Source organism: Anolis sagrei, chromosome 3 (genome assembly GCF_037176765.1).
Source record: "Anolis sagrei isolate rAnoSag1 chromosome 3, rAnoSag1.mat, whole genome shotgun sequence".
Taxonomy (NCBI): domain Eukaryota; kingdom Metazoa; phylum Chordata; class Lepidosauria; order Squamata; family Dactyloidae; genus Anolis; species Anolis sagrei.
The window spans coordinates 142597675-142616501 of NC_090023.1; the positions used below are offsets into that span (position 1 = coordinate 142597675).

Here is an 18827-nt window from a genome sequence, read left to right on the forward strand (position 1 = left end):
ATCTAAAACGGCCACTAGGTGACTTTTTTTGTGACCTCAACACTGAGTTAAAGGAACCCCATTTAAGGTTAGAATCCACAAGTTAGAAAGCAGCGGCCCAAACAATAGAGACAATTACAGCATGGAGAAAAAGGAGCAAGGATGTGTAGGGTAAGCAGTGACATACGGACCTAGCTCCTCCTCCTTGGACCACAGCGTTAAGCGCTAAGTTAGTTATTCATTATAGGGACAAAGAATTTCATCTACTCCAGTCCTTGAAGCACCTTTGGAATGCTAACATAATGAAAACAGATGTGCATAAGGAATAATTGAACTCATAATGCAAGTTCTGAAGGTACAAACCTCATCTCGGTGTTTCTGACAAAAAACCAAGAATTGGGAACCTGCGTCTCCTTTTCTGCCTCGTGGAATATATGTAACAGCTTTTTTTCTACTGATAGGAGACCCTGAGACTCTTTTGCCTTCTCCCTCTTCAAGGTTCTTTTCAGGATTACTATTCTTATCAGACATGCCGATATCCTTAGCATGCATGAAGTCTTCTTCAGATTCAGTCATTACAAGCAATTTTGCTTTCCTCCTCCTCTTGGCAGGAGTATCGTAACCTTTCCTTGATTTCAAAGACTGAGAGATGTCTTCATCTGTGTAAATTTTATCCATTTCTTCCAAAGATTTAACAACAAGACCTGCTTCTTTTGCTACTTGGGGATTAAGAAGAGGTCTTCCCCTAATATAAATGAAAGTATATTTGGTTTTCCGTTCTTCCATTGTCAATGATAACGCATCTTTTGCTTGTTTAACACCCATTTCCCACTGCGGGCGCAGTTTTCCAGCAACAGGTTTTAACATCTGTAGGGAAATGCCAGATATATTAAACATAAAACAGTTGGCTGAGATCAACCATAAAAGAAATCTACATGGATTGTACAAATTGTCATCATTTCTATTTATCTCTTGCCTTTTTCTAAAACCAGGACTCAAGGCAGTTTACAAATTAAAGCACAATCAAATTCGTCGTCATAAGTCTAGCATTCTCTTAAAACCTCTTTATAGAAAAATTGATAGATATTAAAGGATTGTCCAAACAAAAAGGTCTTTGACTACTGAGAGAAATACAATAAGTAAGGGGCCATTCAGGCCACCCAAGGAAAAGAGGTCCAGATCTTAAAAGGCTTATGTTCCATAAGATATGCCTGTGAAATTGGAAAAGACTGAAAAAGAACCTCTCTTGGGGATCTCAGTGTCCCAGAAGGATCATTTGGAGAAATAATGCATATCAGATAGCCTGGACCTAAGCCAGAAGACAGAAAAAACACAAAACAAAATTTTGAGGTACTCCCACAAAGGTTATAATTGTCCAACATCCACAAATGTGATAGAAACGATGGTCTAATGTGGTGTTTCTCAACCTTTGATCCTACAGGTGACTTCAACTTCCATAAGTCCCCGCCAGCTAACCAGCTGTCAGGAATTGTGAGAGCTGAAGGCCAATGCAACTGGAGGATCAAAGGTTAAGAACCACTGGAAACTGACACAGAAGAAAATATTATTAGCAAAGGTCTTGACATTTGGTATGAAACAATGCTTTTTTAAAAAAATGTGACATTATCAATGCAGTATTCAGTATCCCCCAAATCATTTCAAAACTTCTTTATGAAAACTTGATTGGATAGCAAACCACATATCACCAATTTTACCTTTATTTTGTCTGCTTTGGTAAGGGAATGCTTTGCACTTTCCTGGCATAATTGTTCAAACTGTTCTTCTCCTTTGAATGATGCAAGACTTTTCTCAAATACCCAAGCTCGTTCTGGAGAATCTCCAAAAAACTGTACATGATATTGGCGAAAGCTTTTCTTTTGACCTGAAAAAATGTAGAATGCCCATTTACGTATATAAATTCCCATCTAACTCCAGAAACATTTATGAACCAAAATAGACTAAATGCTCAAAAATAGCATAAAATAATATTCAACAAAACCACAGATTTAACTTTGCAAGATTTCATTTTGGTTAACATCTAACACATCATATCAAGTCTCTACATACTGGTTCTTCTTCATGGCCTCTGAATCACAGGACACCTTCAGACCCCTCTGGAATTCTAGAGATACGTTTTTTGCAGTAACCCCACCCACTCTCCCCATCAGTATGTTGCTGCCAAAATCCCAGTTCTTTTCAGCAGCAGAATCAATAGGAACATTTCATGTATTTTTCTGTAGCTCAAGTCAGGTCACTATTGGCTGCCTCACCCACTGCCAATGAGACCTTCTCGGTCCAGGTCCAGGGATTGAACCCATTCTCACCACCACAGGCGATTCTAGTTTCAATTTCAATCAAATTTGTGTGTCATATAGGATATCCCCAAGACTGTTCCTATGTTATTCATCCAACAAACCTGTTGTTTCACTTTCATCACAGTCTTCATGGAGGAAGGTGCCACCATCAGACTGTCCTATGAACTTGCAACAATACCGCAATACTAAAGAAAAACTTTGAAATTGGCTATTTTTCAGTTGACTTCCAGTAATACCAGTGCACTTTTGCTTTTCTATTTGGATTTTCATCAAATTTATTAGTCTTGGTTTTTATAGTAAAAGTGAATCTTATATAATTTAACTGAAACTAAATAAAAAATCCCTATATGTGTCCCCAAGAACATAAATAAGAAAAAACCACAACCTTTCTTTGATCATTGGTCAGTAAAGTTACATTAATATCCTCTTCTATCATTGTTTAATAAATAGCTGAACGCCATGGTGCCTTCTCAGGGCCCTTCCAGACAGGCCCTTTATCCCAGGATCTGATCCCAGGTTTTCTGCTTTAAACTGGATTATATGAGTCTGCACTGCCAGATAATCTGGGATAGACAGAAAATCTGGAATCAGATCCTGGGATAAATGGCCTATCTGGAAGGGCCCTCGGTCTATTTAAGTGAGAAGTGAAAACACGTGCTTCTCTAGCCTCTTCTGCCTTGCTCCAGTTCTCCCACTGTTGCTGCATCTGTTATTGTTTTAATGTAAACTCCTCCAGTCCAATGCAAATCAACGGAACCATGTTAATTTTTTCCTAGCTGATCTCTGGATGTAATACAGCAATATTACATATAGCAAACTATATTTTAAAAAGACATACCATTTAATTTAGTGAAGTTATGAAGAAGCGGATCAGTTGAAATCATACATGGCCACCACGGATAACCAGATACTTTGGACCATACAATGTCTCCTATGTGGTACCTCAGTAGATCGCTGTTGTCATCATTTCCTGGAACTAAATCTTCACTAGCAGTCTTTAAAAGAAAAGAAAATATTTATCCAAAAATGCTCAAACTATAATCTGTTGTAATTATGACCTGATTTTATCGTATCAATCTGATTTTAAAGTATTCAACCTTTAATCATACAATCATAGAGCTGGAAGACCACAAGGTCCATCCAGCCCAAACGTATTCTGCAATGAAGGAACACACAATCAAAACACTCCAGGCAGATGGCCATCCAGCCTCTATTTTAAAATATACAGAGTAGGAGATTCCACCACCCTCCAAGGCAGCATATTCTACTGTCCAACAGCTCTAAGTGTAAATAGGTTCTTCTTAATGCTTAAGTGAAATCTCTTTTCCAGAAGTTTGAATTCATAGCTATATGTCCTAATCTCTGCAGCATCAGATCACAAGTTTATATATGGTTGTTATATGACCTCTTAACATTGTCTTCTCACAGTTGAAGATGCTCAGTTTCCTAGACTGCTTCACATAAACCATGACTGAAGCACAGCTGTCCATACATATTTGTGTAAAAACTTAAATGTGCCAACAGTGCTTTTACTGCAGCACATTAACAAAAACCCTAAGAAAAATGGAAGCAGATTATACACTCCATATATATGTTGCAAACAATTTTATGCACCAATGTCAACATGTGCACTAGTGGGAAAAAGCACAATACACATCACAGTTCTTGGCTGAAAGTCATTGTCTACCAAGCAGGCTGCCATGACTGCTAAGAGCAGAAGTCTCTTGTTATTTTCCTTTCTCAACATTTTAGTATTTCCTACCAAATCTCTACACTAATTAGTCTCTACACTAATGCACAGATCATGGGAAATAAGCAAAATGAACTGGAACTCTTAGCACAATGAAACAGTTGCGATGCAATAGGCATCACTGAACCTGGGGGATGATTCCAATAAATGGAATGCCGTAATGGAGGGGTGTAACTTATTTCAGAGAAATAAGACCCTAAAGGAGAGGGGGTGGGGAAGAATTATACGTTAAACCTGTTAATACCTGTGAAGAAGTGCAGGACTTCAATCCTGACAACCAGGTTGAGAGCATGGTGATAAGAATTAAGGGAACGAGAATGGAAAATGATGTAGTTGTGGGCTTACTACATACCTCCAAGACAGACTGAAGATGGGTGAAGCCTTCCTTGAACAGATGATCAAACAGGCAGAAACGATTTAAACTATTCTGAAATTTGTTGGAAAACAAACTCCGAGGACCTTGTCAATGAAGTGGAAGTAGTGGGATTCTTAGATGGGAGTGACCAGGTTGTCCTGGAGTTTGTGATACTGAGGAAAGGGGGAATTAAGGGAAATCAGACAGGCATTCTAGAGAGAGCTGACTTCAGAACATTTAGGGAAAGACTGAATGTGATCACATGGATAGGAATGGTAAAAGATAAAGGAGATAATGATGGATGGGAGTTTCTTAAAAGTGATATACTGAAGTGACAACCGAAAACAGTGCCAACAAGAAGAAAATAAGAGAAGTGTAAAGAAAGCAGAACGGATGTCCAAAGAACTTGCAACTGAGCTAAGGTTAAAAAGGGACATGTACAAGAAATGGACAAGGGGAGAAATCACTAAAGAGAAATTCAAATGAACAACCAACATATGTAGGAAAAAGGTTTGAAAGGCTAAAACTGAAAATAAGCTAAGGCTTCTTGGAGAGATTAAAAACAACAGAAAGGGATTCTTTGGTTGTCAGGAGAAAAAGTAAGAACAAGGAATCAGTAGTGCCTCCTCATGTAAAAGATGGTGAAATGCTAACAGGCAGATAGGGAAAAGGCAGAACTGCTCAACACCCTCCTTGCCTCAGTCTTCTCCCAAAAGGAAATCAGTATTTGACCGGCAATATAGAGTGGGCAAGGCAACAGGGGAAATGCAACCTAAAATAGGTAAGGAAAGAGTCAGGGAATACGTGGTTACTCTAAACCAGGGGTCCTCAAACTCTTTAAACAGAGGGCCAGGTCATAGTCCCTCAAACTGTTGGAGGGCCAGATTATAATTTGAAAAAAACATGAATGAATTCCTACGCACACTGCACATATCTGTAGTGCGAAAAACTCTTTAAAAACAATACAATAATTAAAATGAAGAACAATTTTAACAAATACAAACTTATGAGTATTTGAATTAGAAGTGTGGGCCTGCTTTTGGATGATGAGATAGGATTGTTGTTGTTGTTATGTGCTTTCAAGTCGTTTCAGATTTAGGTTGACCCTGAGCGTGGGCCGGGTAAATTATGTTGGAGGGCCGTATCCAGTCCGCGGACCGTAGTTTGAGGACCCCTGCTCTAAACTAATTTAAGTTTCCAGGGTAAGATAAACTACATTGAAGTGTATTGAAAGAACTGGCAAAGTTAATTTCAGAGCCACTGATGAGAGTCTTTGAGAATCCTCTGAGAACGGGAGAAGTCCGAGCAGATTGGAAGAGGGCAAATGTTGTCCCTCTCTTCAAAAAGGGGAAAAAGAAGGACCCAAACAATACTGTCCAGCCAGCTTGACATCAATACCAGGAAAGATTCTGGAGCAGATCATTAAGAAGGCAGCATATAATCACTTAGAAAAGAATGCTGTGATCACTAAAATTCAACATAGATTTCTCAAAAACAAGTCCTTGCCAGAGTAATCTAATCTTTTTTGTAGAAAAACCCCAAAAGTTACAAGCTTGGTAGATGTAGGGAATGCTGTGGATGTTGCATATCTTGATTTCAGTAAGGCGTTTGACAAGGTCCTCTATGATCTTCTTGCAAAAAAACCTAGTAAAATGTGGGCTAGAGTAGATAATACTACTGTTAGGTGGATCTGTAATTGGTTAAGCAATCAAATCCAAAGAGCATACACCAATGGTCCCTCTTTATCCTGGAAAGAAGTGAACAGTGGGGTGCTGTAGTGTTCTGTCATGTGTCCAGTGCTGCTCAACATCTTTTTTAATGACTTGGATGAAGGTTTAGATGGCAGGATTATCAAGTTTGCAGATGACACCAAATTGAGAGGGCTAGCTAATACTCCGGAAGGCAAAATGAACTTAACAGATTAGAGAGATGGGCCAAAACTAACAAAATGAATTTCAACAAGGAGAAATGTAGAATTAGTCAGGAAAAAATGAAATTCACAGACACAGGATAAGTGATATCTGGTTCGACAACAGTTCATGTGAAAAAGATCTTGGCGTCTCGGTGGACAAGTTGAACATGAAATCAAATGCACAGATACAAGATGGGTGCTCACTAGCAGTCAATATGGACTTCTCAAAATCCTCCTTCTCCAAAGATTTTTAAACAGAGCTTGGATGGCCATCTATCAAGGATGCTTTGGTTGTGTGTTCCTGCATGGCAATTGGCCCTTGTGGTCTCTACTAACTCTATGATTGTGTGAGGATGAGGTAAGACAAATGAATCATTTAACAGCCATTCCTAAAGTTAAACATTTCTTGTCTAATCACATGACGTAACAGGGATTTAAAATTCTAGCATGTTCCCAAAAAAATGATGGGCTGAGATTGTATTTTAATGTCCCAGGCTTTAAAAAAAATCAACAATACTCCTTACATATATTATGATAGAGAGCCAGAATAATGTAGAAGTCTAAGTGTTGGACTACAACACTGAAAGACTAGGATTCAAATCTCCATTCAGTCATGGAAACGCACTAGATGAGCTTGAACAAGTCATACTTACTTAGCCTCAGTAGAACTCAATGGCAAACACATTTTGCACTATTTCTGCCAAGAAAAACCGATTATAGGTTCACCTTTGGGACACTATAAAAATTACTTGAGGATACACAACAATAATTTCTAATATTAATACGGTATGACCCTCTTTTAACAGACTAGTGTAAGATTTTTTTAAAGGAAATAATTAAAAATGGTAAATGCCTAGGCCAGCACAAAGACTCTGGGCTTTTTTGAAATAACTAAGAAGTTGCTTTCTACTTGTTTCCAAATTTCAAAAGCCAATACGGAACTAGGGGCAGCAAAATTTATTGACTGTGATATATATTGATTGTTTTAACTGTCTTAATCGTTTTAATTGCTGTTTTACACGTTTATTTGTATTATTGTGTAGGCATCGAATTGTGCCTTTTTGTAAGCCACCCTGAGTCCCCCCTCGGGGGTTGAGAAGTGCGGGGTAGAAGTACACTAAATAAATAAATAAATAACGCTACATGAACTTCCACAAGTTTATAGAAATTACATTTTTAAAAACCTCAAATAAATCTAGTGGGGAGGTCAACTCCAAACAACGTCATGCAAACAAAGCATGCTTAGTAAACATGGCATATCAACAGGGACAGAGGTGATGGTGAGGGAATGAGAAATGTGACAAGGTGACAGTAACACCAAACAGAAACAGCCAACATCGCGACTATGCATTAGAGAGCATTATGTAAAGTAAATAATGGAATGAAGAAGTCCTAAGAAGCTGGATCAGGAGGATCTAGGTATGATACTGACAATAGCTAAACTTCACTTTACCTTCTTCCTCCTCACTCTGCCTCCCTCATAAATCACTACATAGCAGGTGGGAAGGAAGGAAGTGACTGCATAGTTTTTGGAGACATCCATGAAGTAGAGAAACAAATACTGTAATTTAAACTATCATCTCACTAAGTAAAAAAGAATGCTCTGTCCATTGTTCTATCTCCAGCTTCTAGGAAGGAGAAAAAAATGGAAGCAGAGGGAAGGATCTGGTTATAGAGAGGAAGCAGTGGATGAGCTACCAAAGGAGAACAAAGGGAATGGAAAACAGAAAAATGTGAGAAGATAAATGAAAGTTAGGGAAGTGAAACGGAGAATAGACACCTACAGTCACAGCATTATCTCCTTCACCTATTAATAGGTTAAAGAATGGAGAACTTTCGGATATATAATCTGTGCAAATAACTTTGCTTAAAATTTTAGTAAGGTTAACCTACATGAGCTACAATGTCACAATTACTAGTCAGTAAAGTTACTTGGTACCTTCTCAGAGGGACTAGACGCATTTGACACAGATGATGCTTCAACAAATTCTTGTTCAAGTACAGAGTCATATTTGTTGCTTCTTTTTCTGTTTCTCCTCTCCTTGTTTGATGTCTTTTTCTCGCTTTCTTCAACCTGAGGAACTTCCATTCCATTATCACCACAAATTGAAGATTCAAACAGAGGTTTTCCATTCATGTAAGTCTTTGTGATTTTCAATTTAATCTCTGGGGAGCCGTTCTTGACAGGTGTAGTGTGAGGTGGGGTTCCTGCTTCTTTTATATCCCGAGATTCAAAATGCAGCTTGCTATCTTGTGTTTCTGATTCTCCATTAAATACACAAGAAGTGAGATCTTTCAGTTTGTCTGCTGGGATGAATGGAAGAGCATCATGGCCGTTATACTTTGGCATAACATCCTCCTGTAGTGTGGTAGAAAGATGTGTTTTGCCCAGGTAGACAGAACAGTCCCGGTTCACTTCACAATTCTGTGTTTTTACTGTAGCATTTCCAAGGATTTCTGGTACTTGCTTCATTTTGATGTGATTGCCACTTTTTTTGGTTAACAGCAGAGAACCACTTTTGAAATCCATTCAATTAAAGAGATTTCCAATTTGATGTTGCTCTATTAAAAGAAAAACAAGGAAATAAATTGGAGCCATAATATTAGCAGTGTTTTCTGCAGTGCTCAGGGTATCCCTCTTTAAGGTAGTTTAGAAAACACTTGTCAGAAATTCACCCAAACCACATTCCACTTCTAGAGTAATAAAATCGGATATTGAACTGGTGCAACTGAACACAATATTGCTCCAGGGCAAAGCCGTAGTCAGGAGTGGGTGGGTGGGTTAAGGATTCTACCCTGGTTTACTCAAGAATTTTATCTGGTTAACCAAGTTATGAATAAATCAGATTTCTCTTTTAACTGGACACATTTCAGGGCAGGGTTGAACTTTTAACCCCCCCCCCCCCCCAAGCTATGGCGCTGCTCCAGAGGGAAGACTTAAATCCTCAAATTAACAAATTTGGCATTACTTTACCAAATTAAATCTTCACTGTACTATCTCAAAGAAAACTGTTTTCCCACAAGGGAAACAAATCCAATTACAACCAAACTAGAACATAGTTTCAAAACTATCTGTACTGGTGAGAGATGATGGGAGACATTGTCCAACAACATTTAGGAGAATACTAAGAGGAAAAGGGGTTCAGAAAAATATAGAGCTGCTGGTCTGAAGTTGCCATTCATCCCAGAAATAGAATTTTGGGTTTGAAAGCATTCCACTCCAATTCATTTTATCACCCCCTAAGGGTAAGAAAAGTGGTATATAAATACTGTATATAAATATAAAATAAATATTTCAAGAATTGTGACACTAGCACTAGTTTCATTATACTTATTTTTGAGTCAAAATATGTGCGTGTTCTGGTGCCTTTAAGTGATCTGTTCATGACCCCATAAATTTCATAGGATTTTCTTGGGCAAAAAAATCCGCAAGAGGTGGTTTTGCCAATCTCTTCCTTTGAAATATAGCCCACAAGACCTGGCCTCTGTTGGCAGCCAAATGAAAGATTAACCAGAGCTAACCTTACTTAGCTTTCAAGATCAGGGTGTGATTTGTCCAAGGTCAGCCAATAGTTAGCCATGATTGAGTGAGGATTCAAACTCTGGTCCCTAGAGCCACAGTCTATAACCTAAACCACTACACCACACTGGCTGTTCCCTTCCCATTTCAACAATAAGAAACAGAGTTGGCAAATGAAATGAGCCCATCTTGTTGTAATGTTGGAGACTTAGTAGCTCTCTTGGAAGTTCAAATCTCATTCCTTCCCTAAAACACAAAGGTGACTCCTGTATTACTGTACTATTTGATGGTGCATTTCTGACAATAATATACAGGGTTAGTCAAAATGCATAGGCCAAACATACATACAATTGTATGTATGTTTGGCCTATGCATTTTGACTAACCCTGTATGTTGCTTTGATCCAACTCCTGTCACATCCAAGACCAGGAAATAAAGCCTTGGTCCAACAGTGAGATAATTAACTTTTGTTGTCATGTGTTATTACTTGTGCTTTTTAAAAATGAAGTTTGAATTGTCAAAAGGAAGACAAAAGAAAGGGAAACAGAAGTAGCATTTAGGACATGGCTTCTTGCTACTCCCACCACCTGAATAACAAAATCAAAAACAACAATAACAATAAGGTAAACCAAACTTCTACCATTAAGCTCTTATCTGATTGTTATAGCCAAAAGGAATGCAGATTTTTTGTGTGTGTCTAGATGTCTTGAAAAAATGCACATCGTACATTCTATGCTAACTATTCTGTATCTGCAATTGAGATAATATTTAAAGCATCAAAGATGTTAACCCCCTACCTGAAAATCCCAATTAGTATTGAGTATGCTTAGAGACTCAAAGAGCCATAAAATGTGTGTTAGCTCCAAGAGAAAACAGGAAAAAGGTTGTTGGAAAGTGAAGGTAATGGACATGGAAACAGAAACAAACAAGACTAACACAGTATAAGATTGCAAGTAGAATGTGTGTATCTTACTATAGGGTGTGTGGCTAGATTCTTATGAATCTGTTAAAATGTAATTCCATTTGCTATGTCGTCCATTAACAACAATTTCTACAATCGAGTACTTCTCTTTGACTTCCTTGAATTTTTGCCCCTTGGGTTTTAAATTCATCTTATTTCTAAATTTGATGTTTCTGATGCTCCTCCTCTGTATACCTTTCCTTTACATGTATACTACTATGATTTTAAAGTTCAGTACTTCAAGATCTTTTCCCACATTCAAAAAGAACAGAAATCAAAGTGATTCATTATCTCCACAGCAATGCAATATCACTACATGTGCCATGGCCATTCATCCCAAACTGTCTTCTTCCGAAGTAATTCTTCATCTATGCTTATAGCACTTCAATCCACCAAGAAAGATTCAGTATCCCTTATCCAGAATTCCAAAATACTCTAAAACTCAACAATGTCCCTATAAGAGAGTGAGATCAATGGACACAAAATTCATGCACAAAATTATTTTAAAATACTGTATAAATATATTCAACCTATGTGAACAAGGTTTCGACAAAACAAATGTATTTCATGTTTAAACTTCAGTTCAAGATATCTCATGTACATATATATTTATAGAGCTATTATAAAATCCAGGAAAATCTAAAACACTTCTGGCCCCAAGTATTTTGGATAAGGGATATTCAACCTACACCAAAAGGTTTGTTTGAAAGAAAATTTGCTTATCAAACTGGTTTAACACAGTTTTGGTATTTAAGGTGCATCTGCACTTTACAATTAATGTAGTTTGACACTATTGTAGCTGCCAGAACTCACTGCTATGGAGCTATGGAGTTATGGGAGTTGCTGTTTGGCAACATTTGGACCTTGTAAAAGTACAACTCCCGTGATTCAATATCATTGAGCCCCTGGCAGTTCAAGTGGTGATACTGCATTAATTCTGTATAAGGTGATAAAAGTGATTTGTTAGTGTTGATGTGTGAAAGCAAGAAATCTGCTTACTAAAAGTCAGTTTATCAGGGTTCAAACCTTTTTCTAAAATTTCTTTTGTTAGCTGTACAGTAGTGAGAACTGCTGTATTAATATAGGCAGTGTGCCATGAAGCCACTGTATTTGTTCATATCTCCACTGATTTGGAATTTGTAAATATAATTCAACCCAACTCTTTCTTTTTCTAGTCTTCATTTATCATTTCCATATCCCAGATCAGTCACAGAGTTGTTTGCACTGCCATGGACTTGCAAAAGGAAATTGGCGGTTAGGTGTACTCTAGCTGCATGCAGGATAGTATTCTTTATGGCTTCTTGTCTATCCACGATAGTATTCTTTATAGCTTGTTGTCTATCCTGGTGTTATATGTTGGTATATAGGGATTCCACATCCATAGTGCCTAGAATGTTCTCTGGGAGGTTGTGGATGAAATGTATTTTCCTCAGGAAACCAGTTGTATACTTCACATAGCTTTGAGTGCTGGAATGAAAGCAGAGTCTATATATATCCAGGCATGTCATCTCATCCAGGACATACTAGGTGAGCTTTTCTCTCCTCCAGTTTCTGTTCATTTGTTGTTGTTTTGCCCTGGCAAAAAAATTGCTTGCTTTGCCATTCACTTACAAAAGGAAAAAAAAAGCCTGGCAGTTTCTTCAACTTAACAGTGCTTTTGGGAACACAGTGATAACAAAACAAAACAGCAAAATAAAATAGCTAACAAGATCAAATTTCACACTGTATTTACACAAATACATTCTTGAATGTGCTATGATCTTTTTTAAAATCGTGTTAAAAGGTCAGGGTATAATGATAGGCTACCATTTTATGATAAATTTTCTTCCACTTAAATTTTAAGCCTCATACCATACATTATCTGCCAAAAGCAAAACAAAAAACCAAGAAGCAATCAGGAAGCATGCTTTGCTCAAGGTCTTCTTTTGAAATGTTGTAATTTAGCTCAGTAAAGAATAGTAGGCTCTGTTCTAGAGAGTTTACCCTCTTCAATTATGTATGTCTGCACTAAAAATAATCATAAATATGTGGGTTTCTGGGGCCAATAGCTCAAGAAGCACAACTACAAAGGTTTTTCCTGTCAACAAATCTCACTGTGTGGTCTTTCAAACTGAAATAGACACAAACTAAGGAATTAAGAGCAGTGGTGTAAACAGGCAATCTGCACTTTTCAAATCATAAAATAATGGGTGATTCTCAGCTAAACGTTTAGTAAATCCCAAGGAGAAGTCTTTGCATTGCACCTTATTGCAAACAAATAAACCATTGATATCCACTGGGATTTGGTTCCAGGGCACACATACAATGGGGATACAAAAATCTGTGGATGCTCAAATCCCACTATATATAGCAACATAGTAAAATTGTGGCAAAATCAATGTTTGCTTTTGGGAGTTTTTTTAATGGGAAGAGGGATATTTTCAAGCCATGGCTAGCTGAATCCACAGAGAGCCAACTGTATTTACAAAGCCTATGCAGGGGATTCATTAATCTGATTTTTTTGAATGGATGCACAAATATTTTTATTGGATTTTATTTGATTTACTAGCTGTACCCGCCACACGTTGCTGTGGCCAACCTTCCCTCTTTTTCTTTCCCTATCTCTCTTCTTTCTTCCATTTCTACCTGTTTCTTTCCTCCCTTTCTTTGCTCTTTAGTTACATCCTTCCTTCCTTCCCTATCTTTTGTTCCTTCTCTCCTTCCTTCCCTCTCTTTTTCCTTTCACTTTTTTATTTCCTTCTCTCCTTCCTTGATTCTCTATCTTTCTTTCTTCCCTTCTTTCCCTCCCTGCTTCTCTCCTTCCTTCCTCTTTCCCTCTTGTTACTTCTTGGGGAGGAGAAGGAAGGAAGGAGGAAAAGAAAGAAGGGGATGAAGAAAGGAGGGAGGGAAGGAAATGAAGGGGAGGAAATGAAGAAAGGGAAAGAAGAAGGAAAGGGAGGGAGGGAGGAAAAGAAGGAAAGGAAGAAGGAAGGAGGGACAGGAAGGAAGGGAAGGAGGGAAAGAAGGAAAGGAAGGAGAAGGAAAGAAGAAAAGAAGGGAAAGAAGGAAAGGGAGGGAGAGAAGGGAGGTCCTTCATTCAAGCACCGTAGACCTTCCTCGCCTCCTCCCCCCCCCCTTCTTCCTTGCTCCGTAGCTGCTGCTGGCACTCATCTGCCTTTTCCTCTTCCAACAGGGAAAAGAGGAGACTGCCCTCCTGACATAGGAGGGAAAGAGAAGGGACTGCATGTGGCAAGCCTCCACCTCCACTCGCTTGTGTGTGTGTGTGGCCGTGCAAGTGTGCCTGGCTTTAACGGCCGGCTGTTTCCCGCAAGGAGGAGGAGGGGGCATGGCCACGAGTCTCTGTAGACATGCAATTTCTCCTTTGTGGACATGCAGTTTAGAAGTCCTTTCTGTTTTTGGTTTTCGTTGTTTTTTTGAGTGGAGAACATACATTGGGTTGTTAGGGACATAGTGTCCAAATTTGGTGTCAATTGCCCCAGTGGTTTCTGAGTTCTGTGAATAGCACAAATGAACATTACATTTTTATTTATATAATGACCCAGGGTAAAATACAATAAACAACTGACTGGGTGTATTTCCAAGGTTCATTCTTTACTGAAGAATGAGAAATACCTTGTTCTGGGACACTGCCCTCTAGAGGCATTTACTGAACCCCCATAATATCCTGGTGCCATGAGCAGCAGCAAAAATGTGCTGAAATATGCTTTTGCTTTCCTCTAACCATGTTCTCGCTGAGAATTACATACTACCAGTCCTAACTGGCAATCTAGAATTGTATTCTGAATAAGCTTCAAAAATAGCCTACTGCAAAATTATGGACAGATTGGAACACAAACCTAGTATAAACCTAATCAGGAAGGCATCTAGCAGCATCTTAGTCCTGTATCATAATGCTGTCACACAACAAATGCATCATACATGTCTAGAGTATCCCTTTTATATTACAGTTAGGGACAGGTTCCACATTTTTTTACTTAAGAAGCAGGAATAACAGTAGCCCATAATAAAAAACCGGCAGCTCTGATTTTTCTTAGATGCAGAAAAGACTTTTTATAATGTATCTTGGTCATTTTTAGGGCGGTAATGGAAAAGATAAGCCCCCTGGTGGCACAGTAGGTTAAATGAATGGAATTAGATTTTAACAGATTCATAAGAATCTAGTCTCAGACCCTATAGCTTTGTACTTCAGTTTCCAGAAATCTTAACAGCTGGTAGATTGGCTGGGATTTCTTGGAGCTGAAGGCCAAAATACCTGGGGACCCATAGGTTGAGAACCTCTGCCTTATAGTGAGATTCATACATTCTACTTGCAATCGGCTTATACTGCAGATCTGAAAAGTATAAGCAGATTGCAATCTGTGCCTGGTAGCACAGCAGGTTAAACTGCTGAGCTGCTGAACTTGCTGACCGAAAGGTTATCAGTTCAAATCCGGGTAGCAGGTTGAGCTCCCAATGTTAGGCCCAGCTCCTGCTAACCTAGCAGTTTAAAAACATGAAAATGTGCGTAGATCAATAGGTACCGCTTCTGCAGGAAGGTAACCGCAGTCCATGCTGACCACATGACCTTGGGCTACTATTATTCCTGCTTCTTTGGCTTAGATATGGAGATGAGCACCACCCCCGAGTTGAACACAACTAGACTTAGTCAGGGAATACCTTTACCTTTACTTTAATGGAAAAGATGAACTTTAGGCCAAATTTTCAAAGATGAGTTAAATGAATTTATGATGAGCAAAGTGCCCAAAATTTGGTAAATGGGGAACTGACTAAATCTTGTAAAATACAAAAAGGGACCAGACAAAATTGTTCACTCTCACCATTATTGTTTTTATTGGTAATAGAGGTTTTTGACCAACACCATAAGAAAGGGAGAAGACATCAAAGGAATAAGAATAAAAGGACAAAGTTATAAGTTGAAAGCTTTTGTAGATGACTTAGAGATTTTTAGAGAACCCTATGAACACAGGTAGAGGTCTGAATCCTATCCTGAAAGAATATGGAAGAGAATCATGGTTTAAACTAAATAAGAAAAAAAAAACAATGTTGACAATGAATCTGACAAAAAATGGAACAGAAAACTCAAATAAATTGGGTTTTCAAGTTGTACAAAACATTAAATATTTAGTTATCAACATTTCTTCTAAAAACCAAAGTTGTTTAAGGATAATGATCTAATATGGAAAGAAGTTTTAAATGATTTACATAGGTAGAAAGATTTACAGCTATCTCTTATAGGTAGAGATTCAGCTATAAAGATGAATGTACTACAAAAGTTGTTGTTTCTATTTCAAGCCTTGTCAATTATACTGACTAACATTCCATTTAAGCCAGTGGTTCTCAATCTGTGGGCCTTCAACTCCCAGAAATCCTAACAACTGGTAAACTGGCTGGGATTTCTGGGAGTTTTAGGCCAAACATCACGGGTTGAGAACCACTTATTTAAGCAACGGCAAAAAGACCTATCAGCATTTATTTGGCAACAGTTCCAAGTCCAGAGAAGCCTCCAAAGGCACACCCTCAACTGACATTGCAGGTTATAGCAAGCACCATGAACATGTAGCCCAAACGCTGCCAATGTCCTCCCCAAACACTATGGTCCACCACCCAAGAAATGCTTTCATTTGGGAAGAATGTCGTCCTAGATTTGAAGTATTTCCTCCACCACAGAAGGGCATCCCAGGGTTCCTTGGGTGTAATTTGCATGACCCCGCCCACTGCCTATCCCTTAACCCTTTCCTATGACACACAGCAAGCACAGAGGAATTGATCAGCAACTGAACAGACTGGAGGGGTTTGGAAATTGTAGTTCACCCTGCATCAAGGCAGAGCACTGTGCTGGCTTTTTTTCCAATAAATGTGTTACTAATTAACTACATATTACCTTTCATTCCAAAACAAACAATGCCTTTTTCAAATAACCTGGGCAACGCCAGGTACCCAAGCCAGTTAAACATAAGGCAGATGTCCTTTCAGACCATGTTTCTATTATTACAATACCTATTTTAAAATGGGGAGCTTCAAAGACATGCAAAATATATTGCAATTTTATATTTCACTTGATGGTTAAAATAGCAAAATGAAATTTTGTGTAAACATTAAAGAAGTATAACTTAAACTTTAGACCCAGGAAGGTCACCAGGAGTCCAAGTATCCTAATTAAAAATTCTCTATCTCTAAAAGTCACTCACAGCATTTCAGATGCAGGACAGAAGTTGAATGATTTTAGCAATACCTTTGGGAATAGCAGGCCTTGAAATATGTAAAACTCTATCAGTCTTGAACAAGGAGACATCATAATGAAGTTACTTGTACATATTAGTTACATAATTATTTTCTGAAGTTTAAAACCTAGTTCACTTACTACCAACATAAATTTAAGTGTCAATCAAATGCATTGTCTAAGAGGCTTCTTCAACCTGTGACTTTTGGACTTCCGCTCCCAGAATTCCTGACCATTCAACAAGCTGGTTAGGGCTTCTGGGAGTTGGGAGGCCAAAACACCTGGAGGGCTGCATCTGACGCCTGGAACATCTTGTTAATGTTGTGCCTTACCAATGTAATACAAATTTGTCATTTTCAGTTTATTGGGATTTTAATGAATTACTTAAAAAGTCTTTAATGACATTTATCAAAATATATTATAACATATACAGGCAGTCCCCAAGTTATAAACAAGATAGGTTCTGTAGATTTGTTCTTAAGCTGAATTTGTTTGTAAGTCAGAACAGGTACATTTCACAAGTGTAACTCCAGCTCTCTCTCTCTCTCTAATGTGCATTTCAATCTTCAAAACCCTGAAACTAAAAAAAGATTTGCTGCCGAATGTAATGTGCAGCGGCAAAATGTGTCCTCTTTCTACTTAGCTATTACAATTGCTGCCTGCTTAGAAATCCTTCCTTAAAAACACCAAAACTTCCAGCAACCTTGGGGTTCATCTCTGCTGCAGAATGAATCCATTATCATTACCTTGATTTAATGCTATGGAGTCATCAGACCTTGAGCCTTCTCTGCCAAGGAATGCTGATGCTGATGCCTCACCAAGCTACAAATCCCAGGATCCCATAGCATTGAGTTCTGGCCATTTAATTAGAGAGAATGTTCCTCAAATAGGTGCTCCAGATGCTCCTGAAGCAGCTTCTCCTTTTGTTTTGGCTCACTAAGATTACTGAATGAAGCAAATCTAAGCACACTCTAAGTATATATATATATAGAGAGAGAGAGAGAGAGAGAGAGAGAGCGCATACTTTGGATAGCATAAGAAGGGTGAACACCCTTATGGTGTTTAGCTGACTGTGCCCATTCAAAACATTTTACCTCACTTTCTGTCCCTGTGATAATTGGATTTGTAAAAAAAAATGGCCTATTGTGAAAACAAGGATTGGTGAGAAAGCTTCAGTGGAGACACCTTTTTGCTATGGTAACTCTTTCCAAAGTGAATTTCCCTTCCTGGAGTAGACTGCCTGTATATTAAAACTAAGGCCACCTTCTACACTGACCATTTACTGCAGTTTCAAACCTGTACTGAAGGTTTCACTGAGTAGATGATTACACAGGAAATCCTGAATGAATTTGAGGCCCAGGCCCCTTTTACACTGCCATATCCAGATTATAAAAGGAGATAATCCACATTATCTGCTTTGAACCGGATTATCTGAGTCTACACTGTCATACAATCCAGTTCAAAACAGATAATCTAAATTTTATATGGCAGTGTAGAAGGGGCTCCAAATGGCGATTACATAAACCCCAAAGTACAGATACACATCAAGGGCTTTCTATCACATGGTGGTCGGGGAATGTGTTGTCTAGCTGCCACAGTTTGAAGATAGCTTCAAACAAAGTGAAATGGTCAATGAAGAAAGGGCTTAAGTTAAAATCAGTTCACAATTTTCATATGGTAGGAATTAATGATAGCCATTATTCTCAACAGGAGAGATGCAGAATTAATGAAGACAAGACAAAAAGATTTTTGTTATTGCTCACTTCTACAGCAGAGGATGGGTATGAGTAAACATTGCAATATCCTAACCCAGAA

The 18827-nt window shown here is 38.3% G+C and overlaps 1 protein-coding gene across 1 annotated transcript in view; it reads right to left on the minus strand.

Moving 5' to 3' along the window:
* NSD2 (nuclear receptor binding SET domain protein 2) overlaps positions 1 to 18827 on the minus strand; it is a 67258-nt gene that overhangs the window by 43507 nt on the left and 4924 nt on the right. Inside the window, exons 2-5 of the mRNA XM_067466932.1 lie at positions 8251 to 8873; positions 3133 to 3289; positions 1695 to 1861; positions 343 to 846 (exon numbers count right to left, since the gene is read on the minus strand). Coding sequence (XP_067323033.1) covers positions 343 to 846; positions 1695 to 1861; positions 3133 to 3289; positions 8251 to 8841 — 1419 coding nt within the window. The 5' untranslated portion in view covers positions 8842 to 8873. The remainder of the gene's footprint in view (positions 1 to 342; positions 847 to 1694; positions 1862 to 3132; positions 3290 to 8250; positions 8874 to 18827) is intronic.